Below are 19666 nucleotides of genomic sequence, written 5' to 3'. Positions count from 1 at the left end.
ACTCTATTCCCAAATAAGGCCACACTCACAGGTACCAGGAGTTAGGATTTTAACATATGTTTTGAAGGGACATGATTCAATCCCTATCAGGGGCTGAGAAAAGCCATGTGAGTGGGGTTCTCATCTCCACCCCAGTTTCAACTAGGGCTTCCTGCTTTTGCCTGATTAATATTTTGGCATCCCTTGAAGGATTATGTTTGAGAAAGAGTGCCACTGCTAAACAATATTGAAAACCATCTATCAATGTATGCCATTCCTTAACAACAACAAAAAAGGCGAACCCATTATTCAACTATCTTAGAAACCACTTTTGCTTCAGGCTTTATAACTCTGGTTTTTCTTCTGCATGTTCTATCTTATTAAGCTTGGGCTAGACACAAACAGCCAGTCAAAGCTGATGAGTCTTGCTCTCAAACCACCACTGAGAATAGAGTGAATAGCACTGGTCTGGCCATTCTCTCCATCTCTGTTCCCTTTGAGTCCCCTCAAATTGCCATATGTGCAATGCATGTGTGGTCTGTTCCCCTTGGGGTTTCTGTGTCAAATATTCTATCCCTTATGCTTTCTCGTGCCCTTGGAACCAACGGCGTCCTTTAATTAAAGGCAGTGGGTGGCATGATGACAGGATTAGTATCAGTGTCTGGCCTCCCTAAGAACCAGGGAACATTGTGGCCAGAGTTTTCCCATCTGCATAACTGGACTGTTTATATGTTTATAAAAAATCGAAGAGAGGGTGGCAGCTATTTTCTCGGCTTGCTGTCTGCTCTACTGGCTTCAGGAAAATAGCAGAGTGGAGTCCCACTGAAATTGTTTGGCTGTTTCACTAAATTGAAAGTGTAGGGTGCTATGGCTTTAAATGCATTGCTATTCTGCCCCTTGCTTCACTGCAGAATGAACAACAGTGATGTTCTGCTGAACATCAATTACAGACGTTTTAGGAAGGGCTCAGCAGTTTTGTGAGAATGAATCTGTATTACTCAAGTGCAATGAGCCAAAAAGAAAAAAAAACCTGGTTTTCATGCACTAGTAAAGACCTATGCCCTGGCCACGTGAGTTCCTTTTCTGCTTTGTTATAGGTTTGGAAGGTAAAGGGTATTCACTCAGCTTTATGGGCACAGATGTGAAAGGAGCATTCTGGCTTAGGAGCTGAGCTGAAATGAATATCAGGGACAAAGCTTTTGCCAACTAATTATAGATAAAATATTCAAATACAGAGTTTGCAAAGTGCCAGCTATCTGGTGATCCCATCCCTAACACCAGCCCTCTTCCACACACACACACACACACACACACACACACACACACACACACACACAGGTTTAGAAATGATTACAATGCAGAGTAAATTCTTTTACAAATCCAATATTTATTTTATTTTATTATGTACAAAAAATAAACTCCAAATGAACAAAAAAACAAATAAAACCTTTCAGCTGCACTGACTTTAATTGTTCATTATCTATAGTCACAAATTAATCATATAAACAATAAACTGTCATCACAATGTCACATTTGTTATATAGAAGGAATGTGATATTTGGCTATTTTAAGAATGCTAAATAGAGAAAAGTAGATCATAAAACAATGGGGGGTTGGGGGGAACAGGGTCTGAGATAATCGCTCCATTAAAAGAAATAATCTAAACAGCAAATCTTCCATCAAGAATAATGTTAAAGGCCTAGATGCACTTCTACTTGGTTGACCCAACATAAGAGGCCCAGTAGTACTTTGTAATCACTTTGCATTTTAATTTTTCCAGACGACACAAATGCAGTTGAGTTGTGAGATACCTAAACTTTGAGTTCAGAGCACGAATTTGCAGAGTACAATTATTTCCACAGAAAAGTCTGGTAGCAGGGGAGTCATTCAGAATTGAAAACAGCGATAGTGTATTGGGATCAATTCATAATGTTTTTGCTGATTTATGGCAAAATGGACATATCTTGAGTAAAAAAAAAATAAAGTCAATAACAGCATCACACATGCAAAGTTTTTTTATAAGTTGAATCTTGTAGTTTTACTCTTTTTGTTAAACTTAATTTTAAAATGCTTTTTTAGAAACAACACCTTTATGTAACTATGTCTCTCAAGTGATCTATGAGCAGGTTTGTTTTAAATCAGTTAGCTCTTTGGGCCAATTTCTTTGCCTGGTGCTAGCACAAGTAATTCCCTTGAAAGCAGGCAACAATCTCATTAGAGTGAGTGAGGACAGAAACTCACCTGTTCTGATCTCTAAATATCTTGCGTATATTTTAAAAAATAACATGAGAAAAAGAATATACTTTCTAAAATTCAGAATCTGCAGTTTGTAAAACTATCATTTTAGCATGAGCTCAGTGCTGACCTTTTCAGATCAATTGTAAATAATAAATTTTCCCCAGAGAAGTATTTCTAGTGGAAGTGGGAAAAAAGTGAACTAAAGTCGTAGCTCCTGAACCAGAAATATTAGCCACTTTGGGCTTAGCACTCTTTCAGGGGTGGTAATAATACATAAAAGCACATATGAATATGCACCTTAGTGTCCCTAGACAGAATATATGGAATTTTTGAATGATCTACATCTGGTGTTGGTATCGTTTCTAATATTAGCAATAGTGCCATTATTCAAATTTTCCTGGACACATGGTAAAGACCAATCACATACACAGCTTTGACAGACCAGTTTTTATACCTTCCTATGGCAGGACGAAATGACTTTTAAAAATGTTATGATGAGTTGGAGTTAAATTATGTATCAGTTATAGATTGCTCACTGGACAGTGGAGGAAAATATTAGAAAACAGTTTTCACCACTAGACTGCCATCTGCATTGATGTCCTCCTAAATATCCAGAAGGTCATCTCCACTTTCGTCACTCTCCACGGTCAGCTGCCGGGTCCACCACTTCTTCACTTCAGAACCACAAGAAGCTGTGTCAGTCATGGGGTTCATCTTGCACACTACAGATTTCATTGTTGTCCGCCCTCCAAACCGTAGGTTGACTGAAGACACTGAATGGCTTATTGGTTTTGGTGCTGTGGAATTAACAAAAGTCCTATGAGCAATATTCTAGTGTTTTACTCTATTGCAAGTCATTCCTGAAAAACCATGATACTCCCATCTAATGCTTTCAGTGAACGAGTCCTATCCACAGATGTTAAATGTGAAACCTTTTCAGCACCTGATTCTTTACATTCATCATGGACTTTAAAATTATGTTCATGGACAACTAGTAATACCATTTGAAAAAAATCACTAAAAGTTCCAATTTGGGCAAATATAAGTGTCATAGAAATATGTGTGTCAGTGGTCATTCATATTATACATATAAAGAAAAAGAAAGAAAATGAAGGATAGTATAACCAACAGTGAGGGCAGAAGAAGGGATGTAGAGAAGGTATGGAAAGAAAGATGTGGGTAAACTTTATTTTTGTAAAAATGAATTGAAGTATAATATCGATCATTCCTGAAAAAGGAATGACTCAAGGACATACTTAAATTATGCTCAGGGCATTAAATTTTCCAATCCAAGTGTCTGACTAAAGTAGTATGAAGACTTTGTTGACACACTCATGGCTTTGGGATTCTCATTTTTGTGACCTGTAAATGTAACTAAGGGCAAGTTCGTGTCTTGAAACTCAAGTCTCCTCAATTGTAAAATGAAGAGAATGCAAGTTCCTTTGTTGGACTATTATAAGAATTAAAATAGATTTAATGAGATGACCTAAGAAAATGTATAACAGAACTACCACATGATCCAGCAATTGTACTTCTATGTATATAATCGAAGGAGATAAAATCAGTATCTTCAAGATGTATCTTGAAGAGACATCTGTACTCCCATGTTTATTGCAGCATTATTCACAATAGCCAAGATATGGAAACAACCTGTGTCCGTCAATGGATGAATGTGTATACATACATATACATACACATATGGATGTATATGTAAATAAAATGAAATCTTATTCCACCTTAAGAAAGAAGGAAATCCTGCAGTTTGTGACAACATAGATGAATTTGAAGGGTATGATGCAAAGTAAAATAAGCCAGATATATGATCTCATTTATATGTGGAATTTAAAAAAGTCAAAATTCACAGAAGCAGAATTGAATGATAGTTACAAGGATCAGGAAGATGGGGGAAATAGGGAGGTGTTTGAATGCTACAAAGTTGTAGTTATATAAAATGAATAAGTTTTAGAGCTTTAAGGTACAGTGTGGTGACCATAGGTAATAATATTGCATCGTATACTTGAAATTTGCTGAGAGTAGATCTTAAGTGTTCTCACCACACACACAAATGGTAACTACGTAAAGGGATGCATATATATTATTAAGCTTGACTGTAATGATCTTTTCACAATGTATATGTTTATCAAAACATCACACTGTATACTTTTAATATATGTTTTTGAAATAAATGTAAAATAAAAGAGGAACAAAGAAAAAAAGAAAAAAAAGAAGAAATGGGTAGCATAGTACATTGTTGGTATCCTCTTAAAATGATCTTTTTCTTGCCCTTTGCCTCTTCAAACTCAGCATGCCCTTAGTAGCATGTCCCTTTAGTTATCACCATTTCTGACATTGGGGACTCCTAAGCTTAGACCATTGCAGGCACTTCTGACATCCTTTCTTTTATCTATTAAGGAATACCAAGGACTGTGTATCTCTCCTAGGTCATCTCTCCTACTTATTCCTCCAGCATCTGGACCACTGCTACCAGCTTTGTCCCTGTTATCACTTCATGCCCTGACACTTCATGCTCATCCTCCAGCTCCTAACCTGCCTCCAGGTTCGGGCGATAAAAAATTCCCTCTGTATTCTGCTGCCAAGTCATTCTTTCTAAAACACGCATTCCAAATGTCTTGTCTTGCTCAGAAACCTTTCCTGGTTCCTAATAGAATTTTGTTTATGATTGAGAAAGCCTTGAACGCACACAGAAAGCCCTTGAAAATCTTTCCTCTTTTCTTCCTAGATCTTGGCTATGATCTCTCCCTTTGTAACTAGGTACTGCTTTCTCAACCATGGTAGCTGAAAATGAGAGCCAATATAGCTCTATTTAGCAAAGTTATTTTGAAGAAAATGTTTTTGATGGGGGGATATATTTTTCACTGTTTCACTGTCTATACATAACTTTAGATGAAGACCTATATTTTGAAATCTAAGATCGAAAACAGACGGAGTGTAAATACCTTTAAAATGCCTCAGTCAAGGGAGAAAGGACTCGATGTACATACCGGAAGGCAGACGCCACTGCCCAAACTTCCTTTGGGGTTTGCCGGCATCTGCTGCATCTTGCCGACTTCCTCCTCTGTCTGACAGAGTGGGGCTCAGAAGCTGTTGCTGGCTGCTTGTCTGCATGAGGAAGAATCAAGCAGTTAACGCTTGTAATGCTGTGCTCTCCTCCTTCGTGCACTGGCGGAACCCTCATTTTATTTTAAGAAAGGAAGAAAACAAGTGGGAAAAACACTATGGACCCACAGCATCCACAATGGGAAAGGAAAAGTGAAAATGGGTAAAAGAGTCAAGGTGAGTGAAAGAGTCACCATTGCACACTGTGAAGCAAGGAGGCTCGACTCTCTAGGTAGCGTCTTTGCTTTGCCATCCCTTCAGGAATCCTCCATTGCCATTCCCTTCACACCTTGTAGCCATTTACCAGGGCAAGGACGGTGGCATTCCAAGAGGGAAGGTGGGGCAGTGTGGATGGCCTGGTTTGGGGGAAGCATACTCTTGCCAACCTGGAGGTCAGTGCCTAGAGCTTCAGGGAGAGAGTTCTCAGCAGACAGAGCTCTGTGATGGGCCCTGGAGGAGACTAAAGCTTACAAATTAGGACTAAAGTCAAAGAGAAATATTGAGACTCTCCACACTCTTTACCCACGCTCTGGTTCACTGTTACCTTTCCCTTTTCTATCAGCACCTTGGTCTTCATATTTCTTGAATACCTGTTTTCTTGAATACCTGTTTTTTGTTTTTTTTTTTAAACTTAAAACCAGAGAGCTCTGGAGTCATCCTTTTCCCTGCCTCAACAGCCCCGTCTCGCTGGCTGTCCTAATCTTTTTCAGCCCCACACAGGATGCACTGACAACCATCTGCAGGGCAGACAGGTGGCAGGGCCACTGTAGAGTTCTCCCTTTGTTGGCTGTCTCGTCCTTATAGTCGGTGGCAGATGATTCCTAGAGGCTGGGGAGGCAACAACACGAAATTGTTCCACTCACAATTGGGCTATGGAACAAGAGGGCTCCTTGGAGCAGCCCGCTGGGCCATGGAACCTCAGGCTTCAGTATTTATCGCTGGCCCCTGACTGTGTCACTACACACCCGGAAGCCCGATGCTGCCAGGGGCCTCATCTCAGAATGCTGGATCAACACCAGCTGATCTATAACTGTGGCCTCACAAAGGGCAGGACCTCCTGACAGCTGCTTCTCACAGCACAAGGCTCTTCAGGACACTGGTGATGCTGTGCTTTTTTTATGGATATGAAGATCGAGTTTGGAAATGAAAATATGCTGTGCCCTAGTAAATAGAAGGTCCTCAAGCTAATCCTCCCTGAATTCCATATGTTCTTCTGATGCCCAACTGAGGAAGGACAAATCCTCAATGAATCTGACTATTTAAGGAGTTCGAAGATCAATTACAAACATTGTCACTGATTTGACTGCAAGTTTTTATGGCTTAATAGGAGAAAAAATATGTAGGGCAGAGCTTTAAGCAAACCATGTTTTCCTAAGTCATGTAATATTGCCAGACTCAAATTAAGTCCTTACAGAGGTAATGTTAATTCTTTAGACAAAAAAAAATCAACAGAATTATTAAGTTCAGGGCATTAACATTATTTCAGTATCCAACAAATCAGAATCTTTTGAGATAACCTCAACCAATTCTGGGACGGAAAAGACATAAACATAATCTGGATCAACATGTTCCAATTTTTTTTTTTTTTAACTTAAAAGCGTCCTATTAGAAATATTGTCACTGTTTGAAATGGCTATGTGAACAGCACTAATTTACTTATTTTTTAAAGACACACGGAATATCCTTGGATGAAGGACACCTCATATACCTACCTCAGGTTGCATATTATTATCCTGACTGTTAGCATTCATGTCTTCACTGGGCTGCGTGGTCTCGATACTGGGGGGATTCAGAAACCGGCTCAGCTCCTGTTGTTGGCTTTCTCTCAGGCTGTGGATGATGCTGCATGACTGCTGCTGTTTCTATGGAAATATGATTGCTCTTTCAGAAACAGAAAAATCAGCCCAACATCCTCCTCCTCCACCAGTCAAATCATATTTTCGTCTCCTACAAAGAACCTTGTAGGCTTGGTGACCTCTTACGAACTTCCAAGTAAGGATCTTTAACTAATTTTACTGATAAATATCAGACTGAGACACTTCTCCCAAGAAGACATACAAATGGCCGACAAACATATGAAAAGTTGCTCATCATTGCTAGCTATTAGAGAAATGCAAATCAAAACCACAATGAAATACCATCTCACACCTGTAAGAATAGCTGTTATCAACAGGACTAGTAATCACAAATGTTGGAGAGTATGCAGAGAAAAATAATCCTCATACACTGCTGGTGGGACTGCAAATTGGTACAGCCACTGTAGAGAACAGTAGAGAGTTTCCTCAAAAAACTAAGAATTGATCTACCATATGATCCAGCAATCCCTCTACTGGATATTTACCCTAAAGACTTGAAAACCCATATCTGAAAAGATATTTGCACACTGATGTTCATAGCAACATTATTCACAGTGGCCAGGACATGGAAGCAACTGAAGTGTCCTACGATAGATGATTGGCTAAAGAAACTGTGGTACATATACACAATGGAATACAGAAGTGATGAAATACTGCCATTTTCAACAACATGAATGAACCTCCAGATAATCATGCTAAGCAAAATAAGCCAGACAGAAAAAGTTGAAAATCATGTTATCACTTATATGTGGGATATAAACCTAAAAGCAACAAATGAACAGGACAAACAAACACAGAGACTCATGGACATGGACAATAGGCTAGTGGTTACCAGAGGGTAGGGGAGTGAGAGGAAGGGGGGGATAGATAGGGTAAAAGGAATCAAATATGTGGTGACAGAAAGAAATCTAACAATGGGTGATGAACACATAATGCAATATATATATGCCTTACTATTAAATTGTACATCTGAAACTTACTGGATTTCATTAACTAATGTCACCAAAATATAAAATAAAATAAAATAATTAAAATATATATATATCAGACTGCTATAAAGAAAGGCTTAGATACTTAGGAATTGCTTACTCTTTCCATTTTCATTTGCACAACAATTGCAGCAGTTATGTTCATCGATACTAGCTTGTGTTTTATTTAAAATAGAATTTTTAAATCACTAAACGTGGGTGTTTTATTTTTCCTCTTCTGATTTTATTTTATGCTCATTAGGCCAATGTGGATTGTCCCTTTCCTCTAAGTTATAAGAAGCAGAGGAACTTTGGGCGGTTGTGTGAAGCCCTTATGCTTCTTGTCTTGATTCTGGATTGGAGTAGGCCAATCCAGGAGGCCAATCTGTGTTTGCACACATGGGGCCAGGGCAGTCTGGTGGTGAGCCAGCACCCCCTGTGTCCTCTCAGGGCCTGTGGAAGGCAGATTTGATCTCTGGAACTAGCAGAACTATGGTGGGCCAGCTGTGACAGTGGTCTTGCTATAGAAGGTTGGGGTGCTTCATTTCTCTAGGGACTTTTTCTCATCTAATAGAATGATCTGTTCCTGCAGTTGATGCCGTTCTGAGAAACAGTATAAAAAATCTGTTATGTATAACTCTTTAGTGATTAATATGATTTTCCCCATGTGTATGAAGCATAAGTCAAAAGCATTTATAAAATTAATTACCTAATAGAAATGCCCATTGTAAACACAGTATATGTCAACACAGTATTATGTTCATTGATTTATGAGTTAGAGAATCTTACAAGCTTATAGTTCAGGAATCAGCAAACAAAGCATTAAACTCCCAGAAGAGGTGGTTTTTAATTAAAGACCACACAACATTATCAACAATATGTTTGAATTTTTAGGAACAATTTAAAAGTAGTTTTGTTAATTCAGTTGCCAGTCAACATATAGAGATTCCTGGCATTTTGAACAGTTGGGTTTAATACATGGAGAACATAAATATTTTAATATCAATAAACTGCTTCTTAAATATTCATGCTGTATTATAAAAATGTGATTTAATGGAAACTTCTTATGGACTCTGCTCAAGAAGGTAAGGCTGAATTTGGACTAGAGTTAAATTTTGAATCATCATCTGGCCAACATAAGTGGATGAAGTTGACATAGCTGAAAGGATTTAAGGCTAATCACAGAAGGATCTAATCCCCTTGTTCATGAGGCTCTTGAGGAGAAAATAAAAACCCAGGTGCTCTGGTTCACTCACGGCTCTGATGCGCTTTAAGCACTTTTTCAGCCACATGCGGATGGTCTGTTTGGCCACTTCCTCCTCAATGGTGTACTCCAGCTGCTCCCTTGCAAGCAACTCCTCCAACTGCAAACTCTTCCGGATGTCAACCGACCGGTAGGAGAGCATGCTGGTGGGGAAAATACAACAGCAATCACAGCTCTGATGTACCTGGGATTTAAACTCTCAGAGATCCCCAAATCCGGAAAGGACATCACTCAGTCTAACCAGTGAAGCATTCTGATGCCACCCTGCCTAGCTGGGTAGCTTGGGCTGTTTGTATCACTTCTCTGTCTCTCTTCCCTCATCTGTAAAATGAGGATAGTCATGGTACCTGCCTTATTAAATAATTAATTGAGTTAATATTTGTGAGGTTCTTATAACAGTAAGTGCCATATAAGTGTTTTTTGAAACAAAAGATCCAGGCTAAGCCCTGAACTACACAACCAGCTGCTTAAGACTCTGGAACTTTCCCTGTAGAAAGAACACTGCTATCTCTATGCTTTCTTTACATTCAGCTCCAACTGGTGATGGTTAATATGCTTGGCGGTGGGCCTTTCATCCCATTCCCTATCCCCTGCCTCCATTTTCTTTTAATTTGTTCCCCCTGGATCTTCCTCATTAATTTTTATGGATGCAAAAAGGGTGAAATGTTCACTCCCACTTAGTCCTTCGCACAACAGGCCCAGACAGTGGCAAATGAAACCAATAGCTGATGTGTTGAATGGGGGCCCCTGGACAATAAGGTAACTCATGTGTTCAGGCTGAGGGGTCCACAGCCAAAGGAGGCTGCAGCCACTTCTGGAAGCTTGGTGCTCCCTGGTGCAACCACAGGATCCCAGTTAATCCTCAACCCCTGCCTTGCCCTGGCTGAGACCTCAGTTCCAGCTTCCTAGCCCAAATCACAACATGGTGGTTCTTGAGAGGCCCCATACAGCACTGATACACTGACCTCTTCTTTGCTAAGGCTCTTCCTACCATGGAGTAAAACAGTGCATTTCTCTTCCTATTTTCTCTGCCTCATCAAGAATCTCATCCTTGCTAAACCGATTTCATCATACACGGGGCTTGAGGGATAGGCCTTCTCCTGGGTCCATTTTATCAGATGGATCACTGTGTTCCAGAGAGGCTGAATATTAATTATTAATGATAGTGGTATGTCTATGTACCCTACTTTCAGCCTAAAAATATTTGTCACTAGGAGAAAAGACAAAGTGACATTCTGAGAGAGATGTCATCCTTTGCTATTCATGAGTGTTTTCTGCCCCATCTTTTTCTGCCTTTGGCTTGCTCCTGGAAGGAGAGAATAGAGGGGGGTAAAACTGATAACTTGAGAGAACTCCCCCAGACCATTCCTGTCCTGGTCTTTTTCCAAGTTTCAATCACAAATGTATTTCAGTATACCTAAATGCTCCTGAAATGTGTGACACAATACTCAAAATTTAACTCGTCGGTTTTTTTGCAACATGATGAAAATATCTATTGCTAGTAGAGGGTTCTTAACTTTCTGTGGCATGAACTCCTTTCGCAGTGGAGCTCATAGAATAATGTTTTAAATGCATAAAATAAAGTACACGTTATTTCAAAGGAAACCAATTGTATCAAGATAAGAGTTCTCAGTATTTGCTTTGAAAAGAGATAATATAGTAACATAAGTGCTTCTTTATTATTGCATTAAATAATAACATCTAGCTGAGGTCAAATGACTACTATAACTTAGAAGTACTGGTGAGCATAAAGGATATTTTAAGATATCAGCCACAGCAGTAATGTGATTTGAAAATATCTATGATTTCTACTGGTGACAAAGACACAGGAATTCTTAATACTATTGTGGTTTGTTGCCTGCATTCATCACTGAACACAAAAATGCTGCATTTCAGTGAGTGATTGGTGAAAACAAAGATGTAATTGTTTTCCTTTCCAAATTCATGGACTTTGCATATTATCCATGGACTCTTGTTTAAGAAGCTGTTTTGAGTTCATTGTCTCCCCTCCCTCCCCCCAAAAAAGATAGGTTGGGAATCCTAATCTCCACTACCTCAGAATGCGATCTTATTTAGAAATAGGTTATTGCAGATGTAATGCATTAAGAAAAGGTCATACTGAAACGGGGTAGTCCTTAATTTGATATGACTGGTGTTCTTACAGAAGGGAAAATTTGGACACAGACAGGCATACACATGCATAGGGAGAATGCCATGTAAAGATGAAGGCGGAGTTTGGGGTGATGCTTTTCATAAGCCAAGAAATGCCAAAGATGGCCAGCAAACCACCAGGAGTTGGGGAAAAAGGATGGAACAGATTCTTTCTCATGGCCTCAGAAGGAATAAACCCTGCCGACACTCTGATCTCAGACTTCCAGCCTCCATAGCTAAGACAACAGATTTGTTGTTTAAATCACTCAGTGTATGGTATTTTGTTATAGCAGTCACAGCAAACTAACACAGAATTCCCTCAGAGAGGCCTTAGTTTGCCTCTTCGTCCTGTTTGGGTACTCATCAAATATCTGGAAAATGTAGCTTGTCAACAAACTGGGGGCGACCATTGCAGAGTGGCTAGGCAAATTCTTGCCAGACCCACATGCGAGAAGATCTAGATTGTAGCTCCAGCTTCGCCATAGAGGCTGAGTTATTGGGAGCAAGTCACTCAACTCTCCTGGACCAGTCCCTTTCTTGCAAGATGGTGGTTGGGCCCAAGCTCCCCGAGGTCCCTCTGCCTCTCTCCTCCTAGAGATTCCAGTTCAGTGAGGGGCCCTTCTGGAGAAGTCAGGCCACTGCTTCTCCTTTTCCCATGTGCGGTACTAACTTAACACGACAGTTAAAGGACAGTGAGAAAGGCCACTTCACACCTGAGAAGTGTGACCTTGCCTTGTCGCCACAGCGGATGTGGCATTTTAGGTTATGATCCTACTTGTTAATTATATTTCACAAGGCCTTTAATGATCACAGCTTCAGTTTCTGGACTCCGTTCAGCTCTGTCACACAGAGCCGTGAAAACCCCCTTGTACCTTAGGACATCATGAAAAGTGACATCGCCACCATTATGCAGCCTCTCCATTTCATAGCACATGTGCTTAAACAGAAGTTTGTCTTTGTCCAGGTCCACCTCCAGCCTTCCCCGTAGAAGCCGCAGCAGGAACTTCACGCGGAAAGTTGGAATCACCCCCTGGTGGCAGAGCACAGTGACTTGTAAATCATCATTAGGCCCTAATGATTCCCTTGGGGTTCTGTTTTCACAGCATAAACCTGGAGCTTTTTCTCAAAAAAATGGCATAATTCACTCTGGGTGGCCAGGAAGTCATTTTCCTCCCTGGAGTCTGGGAGGATGTATGTACGCTGAGTGGCTCGGGAGGTAAAAGCGGAGCCCTCTGAAAGGTATATAAATGTATACTATATTGTACATCTGAAGCCAAAATAATATTGTATGTCCACTATAATTGAAAAATAATTTAAAAATAAATAAATTAAAAAAAAAAAGGTGAGCATTTAAGAATGTCTGCTGGTGCTTCTCCGGTTTTACAGGATTGCACACCATGCAGGATTCAGAGCCAAGTTGGGTACAAAGCTCTCCTGGACCAACACCTGCTTCACCAGGCTTTTCTTCCAACAGCCCGGTCCAGTGACCCAGCCCCCGCTCGTGTGCTCTAATACACATGCTGCATGGTTCAGTAATGCATTAGCACAAAAAATGGAACATGCACATGTACACGATCTTCCTCTTCACTTAGTCTGGGTGCTAGGAACTTCTAAACATTTATTTTAAGTTTTCCTTCTATGAAATGATCACATCTTTTCAGGTCTTCTCCATTATTAGAACAATTACATATAAGAGAATTGGGTTCCCAGCTCCGCCCTCTTCCTGGTCAGAGCAGCTCTAGATTCTGAAAAATCTCATGTGTCTGTCACTCCTTCCCAGGCAACAAAACTTATCATGCCAACCTGGCTATGCCTTTGAACTAAGGTATTGGGCAAGAGGCACGGCCGTTGGTGAGCCATGACTTCCTGTCAGTTACTAACATCTAACTTAGATGGTGGTGCCATCTTCTATGTATATGTCAGAGGAAAGCAGGATTTGCAGGCAGCAGTCATGGAGATGTAAGTGGATCCAGCTGAGATGAGAGAGATCGGTCAGACGCCAACACATGCAGATCGCTGTCTTGGAAGAAAACCAACGAGACTGGTGTGTGGGTGAAGTGTTGGGAGTGGGGTGGGGTGGCGGTAACCAAGGAGAGGGTAAGCCATGCATGACCATGTAGGCCCTGGCTCTGGCCCTGGCTCTGGCCCAGGACCCCCCATTTACTCAGCCTGTTCTGGCTCCTTGGTCTTTGTGCCCTCAGTCAACTCTTTCTGAAACTATTTTTCCGATCTTCCCCAAATCCTCCCATGGCTTACTTTTTTCATTTTTCAGATATTGGGTCAAACAGCTCTTCCTCAGACAGGCCTTCGTGACCATCCCTGCTAAAGTAGTCTGCCCCCTCCTCCAGCCACTTCATGTTGCCTTGTTGGAAGTTTATAGTTTCTTGAAATAAGAATAATTATTTCACTTTTTATCTTATCTCCCCACATTAGAACATAAGCTCTGTCAGCACAGGGACCTTTCTTTCCATCACGTCCATTGGTACATCTCCAGTGCCTAGAACTATGCCCGAGTGTTTGCCAGGAAGAAGAAGGAGGAAAAGGGGGAGGGGGGAGAAGAAGCTGCTGCTGTTTTGGCTAATTCTAATAAATGTCAAGTAAGCATCATGATTAAAACATTCAAATACTAAGTCCAAAATAATAACTCTCAGAAACCACTTAAATAACTCCTTTGCACATGGGATCAGGCTTGCCATTTGAGGTTGAAGTGATCATGAATCTGTACTATACTGTTGCTTCAGTAACTTGAACTTCACCCCTTCTATGGCCCCGAGCCCAGGGCTGGTCTCCTCAGAGCTCCCTTGATTTCTGAATGCCTAAAGAGGACGTTTGTGGTTGGAAAGAACCTGAACACATTCTATCCCTCTCCCCTCCTAGCACATTCTGCTGGATTTTCAATGACAGCTTTCTGCAATTCACCAACAGCCATTCAAAATTCAATATATGTCTATTGCCAATAACAAAACCATGTTTGAGATATGGCAATATGTGTCTTTGGGGTGGGGCATGAAAAGACAGCCCACTTGCCTACCTCTCGTTTGTCATCCACCATATTCCATATGATTTGAAAGTGGCGAAGATCATTGTAACTTAAAAGCTGGTCCTCCTCAGTGGAATAAAATAAGGAGAAATTTTCCACAATTATGGCTAAAAAAGAAAAAAATGAGAAGTTAGACAATTATGCTAATCTGTCGTTTTTTAGAAAAAGTAAAATCTTTTAAATAATGAATTTTATCACCTACATGATAAGCCAATTTTTTTTTAAGTGCTTTTCATATGGTTTCCAAATTGGCATGTTTTACACTTGGACTAAGCTGTTTATCTAGCTCCTGCCTTTCCAAAACATGAGGGTCATGAGCATAAACACACATTCTGTGTATATAGATATTCATGCCAGTTGGCTTTCTCTTGTAATTGAGAGTTCCAGGGCAGTTTTCAAAGGTCTAATTGAGTTCTGGGTGGCCCCACAGCTTGGGTGAACAATGTATATCTTTCAAAAACATAAATGTGACATTTCGAGGCTGTAAAGGTAGCCCCCCTGCCCCTTGATATTTGTTTAACACAATCCATGAGAAGAGCTCTTTTAAAATTAATAATTGTAATAAATAGGACAACTCTTGAAATTGCAATCAACTGTCATTTACATGCCTTTCAAAGATCTTTTCAGCTTCTGGTGGTGAGTCAACAATTTATAATAAATGCCATGAAACCCCACCCCAAGCAATTCAGGATAATTACCTGAAAATTGTACCCAATTATGTAAGGATCTGAGTTTAAAGAGATTAAAAAATATTCAACGAACATCACTTACCTACAAGCAGATTTAGCATGATGTAGGCAATGATGACGTAAAATGAACAGAAATACATAAGTGCTCCAGCATAATTTCCACAGTCTGTTGCCCAGTATGTAAATTCATCTGGAGTACAAAAGGGTGGCTGGACCTGTGAGGCAGTGGGGGGAAGAGGGAGGACGAAGTGACAGCAGAGAAGAATACAAATTTTTGTTAACTGACTATAGGTAATGAACATATTCTTAACTCATGTAAAATATAATTAACTTCAAAGTAATCTCTCAAAAGCTATATACATTGGATATATCATCTGTGGCAAAAATCCAACAGAACATTTCACTTATACTATGCTTTTAGAATCCCAAGTTCATTGCCATTTAGATTTAGAAGCATAATGAAAATGAACTGGTTTCCTCTAGAGATGCTCTGTCTGCCACCTCCAGGAGCCCCAAATGGTAAGTCGTCACTGTGATGCAAACTGCAGAATGTCAAACAAAAGGGCATTTAAAAATTTTTTTCTGACTTAAGTAATGGAGTAAGATTTAGGAGGATTTGTTATACACAGCAAATTTACATTCGAATTGTGCAAGAAGAATCCTCATTCCTGGAGAACTGTTATGGGATGTTATGAGATTAAACAAACTCAAAAGCCTCCCCATTCTTTACTGGCTCAATAAAATGCCAACACCTCTGAGAAGCCTCCTGGTTTCTCACAGCCAGAGAGATTAGCTCTTTGTTCCACATTTCCATGGCAATCTGTTTGGTCTTTATTTAGAATTTATTTAATTCTGCCTAGTATTATTTTTGATTTGGTACATTCTGTCCCCATTCATTCATGCATAAAGTTCTTGAGTTCCTACTATGTGCTAGGTATCTGCCCAGTATTGGGGATAGACTGGTAAGCAAGACAAAGACCCTGTCCCTTCTGACATGCTGCTGACAGTCAAGAGTTGTGTAGTCCAACATGGTAGCCACTAACTATATGTGACTATTTAAATTTATGTTCGTTAACATTAAAAACAATTAAATACAATTTAAAGTTTAGTTCCTCATTTTAAGTGGTCACATTTCAAGTACGCACTAACCACATATGGGTAGTGGCTACTGAATTGGATAGTGCGAAATGTCTTTTGGACAGCATTGGTCTGGAGGGTGAGAGATAAAATAAACTAATCAAGGCAATAACTCATTATAGTTGTGATACACACTACAAAGGAGAAATATACAGTGATGTAAGAACATATAACTGGCAGTCTTAGCATAAGGCAGGATTCCTGAAAGAAGTGATGTTTAAAGTGGTACCTGAAGGATGATGAAGAATTAGCTTAGAGAAGGGAGGATACTAAAGGGAGTGTATAGCTCAGAGTTCTTGACCTAAGCTCTCTGAAGATGCCTTGGAACTGATGAAGACCTGGCACCCAGTGTATGACCCAGAACAAACCAGGGCATCAGTAAATATCTGTTGAATAAATTAAAGAAGCACAATTCCTCTGTTTGTACTTGACTGCCAAAATGTTAAAGGTGAGAAGGGAAAAACTATGCCCACATAATGTATATTTGTTAACTGGAACTACAATGGCTTAAGTTGGGTTCATTGGATATGCTTCCTGTATGTCCATACATTATAATGTAAAATAATGTACTTTTCTGGACTAAAAGTGTACAAGTGTTCAAGTTCATGTGTTCTAGTTCAATTGTATTGTTTTTCTGGATTGACTGTTATGAACATGTAATTTGGCAACAAAATAGGTTTCTCTCATTAGTAATTTTCTCTTCCTCTAGGATCTAGTCTCTGAATCATTAAGATAACTGACCACATCTCTGTCACCGTTTTTAGTGGCATTTTGTTTACCAGTGTATTGTATTCCTGTCATCCATATCTTGATAGCATTACATAAGCAGGAGGACATGAGACACTGAATGGAATGCCTCACTAAAATCTAAATGATCTTATAGATAACCTTTACTTCTCAGAATTCCCAAAAATCTTTTTGCTTAGTCTTGCCTTCTTCATTGATCAACGTTCTCATGTGAATAAATGACATCAGTTTGTGGTCTTACTGAGAGGGTGGGAAAAGAAAAAAAAAAAAAAAGGCGAGAAGGAAAAAACTATGCCCGCATAATGTATATTTGTTAACTGGAACTACGATAGCTTAAGTTGAGTTCATTGGATACTTTTCCTGTATGTCCATACATTGTAATGTAAAATAATGTACTTTTATGGACTAAAAGGCCAGGATAGGATATGTGTTTTGTATACAAAGTCTTGATGCTAACAAGGAGGATGCTGATTATATTGCATAGCCAGAGTTTCCCCTGATTGGCACGATTATTGATGAAGAGATGTTTACCATACAATCATGCATAATCTTGTTCCAGTCTTCACCTGTGACAATTCGGAACAATACAGTGATGGCTTTGCCAGCTGAAGAAAAGTTTGCATGCCTAATTTAAGAAAATAAAACAGCATATGAGTAATACAGTTGTCATGAAGTAGAAAGGTTTGCCATCACCAAAAGAGGTAGATATTAGAGCAAATTTGATTGCTAAGTTGCCATTTCCAAAGGTTACATCCTCTTATTTGTTTGTTATTTATTCTTGCCCTCAGTATAGCTGTCTGAATAACCCAACCCTAGCATGGTGTCACCAATTTCTTGCCATTCATCTTGAATAACTGAGGGAGCAAGCTTTGACAATGAAAAGTGATTCCTTCTTTCTTGTAGACTATGCTATGACAGGTGAAGCTGCCAGGTAGCAAATAAGTCATCTCTACAACAAAACCCATCTGTATATAATTTGTTGTGTAAGGACTTTTCTTTTTTAAATTAAAAGACACTTCCACAAAATTTAAGATAATCTTTGAAAAATGCTTTTCATATATATAAATCATTTTGGGGGTTCTAACTTCTCATGTTTTGTTAAAAAGAAGAAAAAAAACACAATTCTTTCTCAAAATTATTTAATCAAAAACATAATGTATTTTTTTTTTTTTGGCAGTATGTAGATTAGAAAAAGTGCTGGAATTCACCAGGATATTAGAAGTGGTTATTCCTGCATGGCAGTGGAATTATAGATTCTTTTGTTTGCTTTCATTTCTGAATTTTCTAAGGTTTTCAAAGTAAACATACATACAGTATTCTATTAGAAAAATGTCATTTAAAATTTGGCCATTTTATTTTGTTTTAATTTCCAGCTGTTTGCCTCTCCTTTTCCTTCCATCTATAATAGATAAAAATCATTCAAGTTTTTATCCATGATTTCATTACTAAAAAAATTTTCTTGATAAATGAATAGAAAGATAAATATATACCAACCTGTTAATGTTTTCTCCATATTTTACAGTACCAAATAAAACAACTCCAGCAAAAGCATAACAGAGCAGCAATAGGAACATTCCTACAATGATAAAGAAGCTTTTGTACATGCTGACAACCACTGTCAGGAGAAGCATCTTCAGTGTTACCTGTATGAAGATGGAGAGAAAGATGGATATGGAGATGGAGAGAGAGAGAGGGAGGGACAGAGGGAGAGGAAGAGGGAGAGAGGGAGGGAATATGAATATTCAAGTCATTACGCCATGGAGAACATGGTAAGTAAATAACATTTAAGCAGGTGGCACAAGAGTGACCTTCAGGATATCATTTGAAAATTGCTTCCTAGTAGGTATTATATCAAAATATTATTCAAAAACCATTAGATATTTCATATTTCAAACTCTTCTGCCTTTTCAGGCGAATTAATAAAATTTCCACCCTAAGATTTTTAGCCTTCTGTTTTTTCTTGATCCCTGATTCTCTGTGAAAAGGGCTATATATTTTTGGACTATGCAAGTAGACTCAGGATTCTTCCACAAACAGATGTTCATAAAAGCAAACTTAAACAATGGCAAAATACTAAATGTCATCAAATATTAAATATGTTGATTATGTTGATATATGGAACATATATGACATAATGTCAGATCGAAAAAGGAAACTACTTTAAAAAATGAAAAATATATGTGGAATGTACGTATGAACATTAACAAAGAATATAAACTAATCTGGAATCATAGAATTATGAATGTTCATTAAAGACAATTTTTCTTTTCAGTAAAATAACTTTATTAAAAATAAAAATAATAAAAATAAAGTATTAAGAAGGAACATTGGTTTTTGCTGATATGTTATCTTTAGTTGATGACTGAGTTCACTTAGCAAATATGGAAAATAAGCAAAACAATAATAATTCAGGAACAATATTACAAGATAACTAGGCTACTGATTTATTTTAATATTTAATATTTAAACTTAATATTTAA

General features: G+C 38.8%; 1 protein-coding gene across 3 annotated transcripts in view; it reads right to left on the bottom strand.

Moving 5' to 3' along the window:
• Positions 1-1403: 1403 nt before the first annotated feature.
• The window catches only part of NALCN (sodium leak channel, non-selective), a 263458-nt gene continuing 245195 nt past the window's right edge, over positions 1404-19666 (bottom strand). For all 3 annotated transcript variants that reach the window (XM_025045009.1, XM_006909384.3, XM_025045008.1), the window contains 9 exons: positions 18681-18829; positions 17718-17811; positions 15385-15517; positions 14605-14720; positions 12446-12603; positions 9415-9565; positions 7047-7196; positions 5220-5337; positions 1404-3014 (listed from right to left, as the gene is read on the bottom strand). In XM_025045009.1, the coding sequence (XP_024900777.1) occupies positions 2821-3014; positions 5220-5337; positions 7047-7196; positions 9415-9565; positions 12446-12603; positions 14605-14720; positions 15385-15517; positions 17718-17811; positions 18681-18829 (1263 nt within the window). In that variant the 3' untranslated portion in view covers positions 1404-2820. The remainder of the gene's footprint in view (positions 3015-5219; positions 5338-7046; positions 7197-9414; positions 9566-12445; positions 12604-14604; positions 14721-15384; positions 15518-17717; positions 17812-18680; positions 18830-19666) is intronic.

The sequence above is a fragment of the Pteropus alecto genome, unplaced genomic scaffold (genome assembly GCF_000325575.1).
Source record: "Pteropus alecto unplaced genomic scaffold, ASM32557v1 scaffold13, whole genome shotgun sequence".
In the NCBI taxonomy this organism is placed as follows: domain Eukaryota; kingdom Metazoa; phylum Chordata; class Mammalia; order Chiroptera; family Pteropodidae; genus Pteropus; species Pteropus alecto.
The sequence above is the reverse complement of the archived record's forward strand: the minus strand, read 5'-3'. Positions and strand labels throughout refer to the sequence as shown.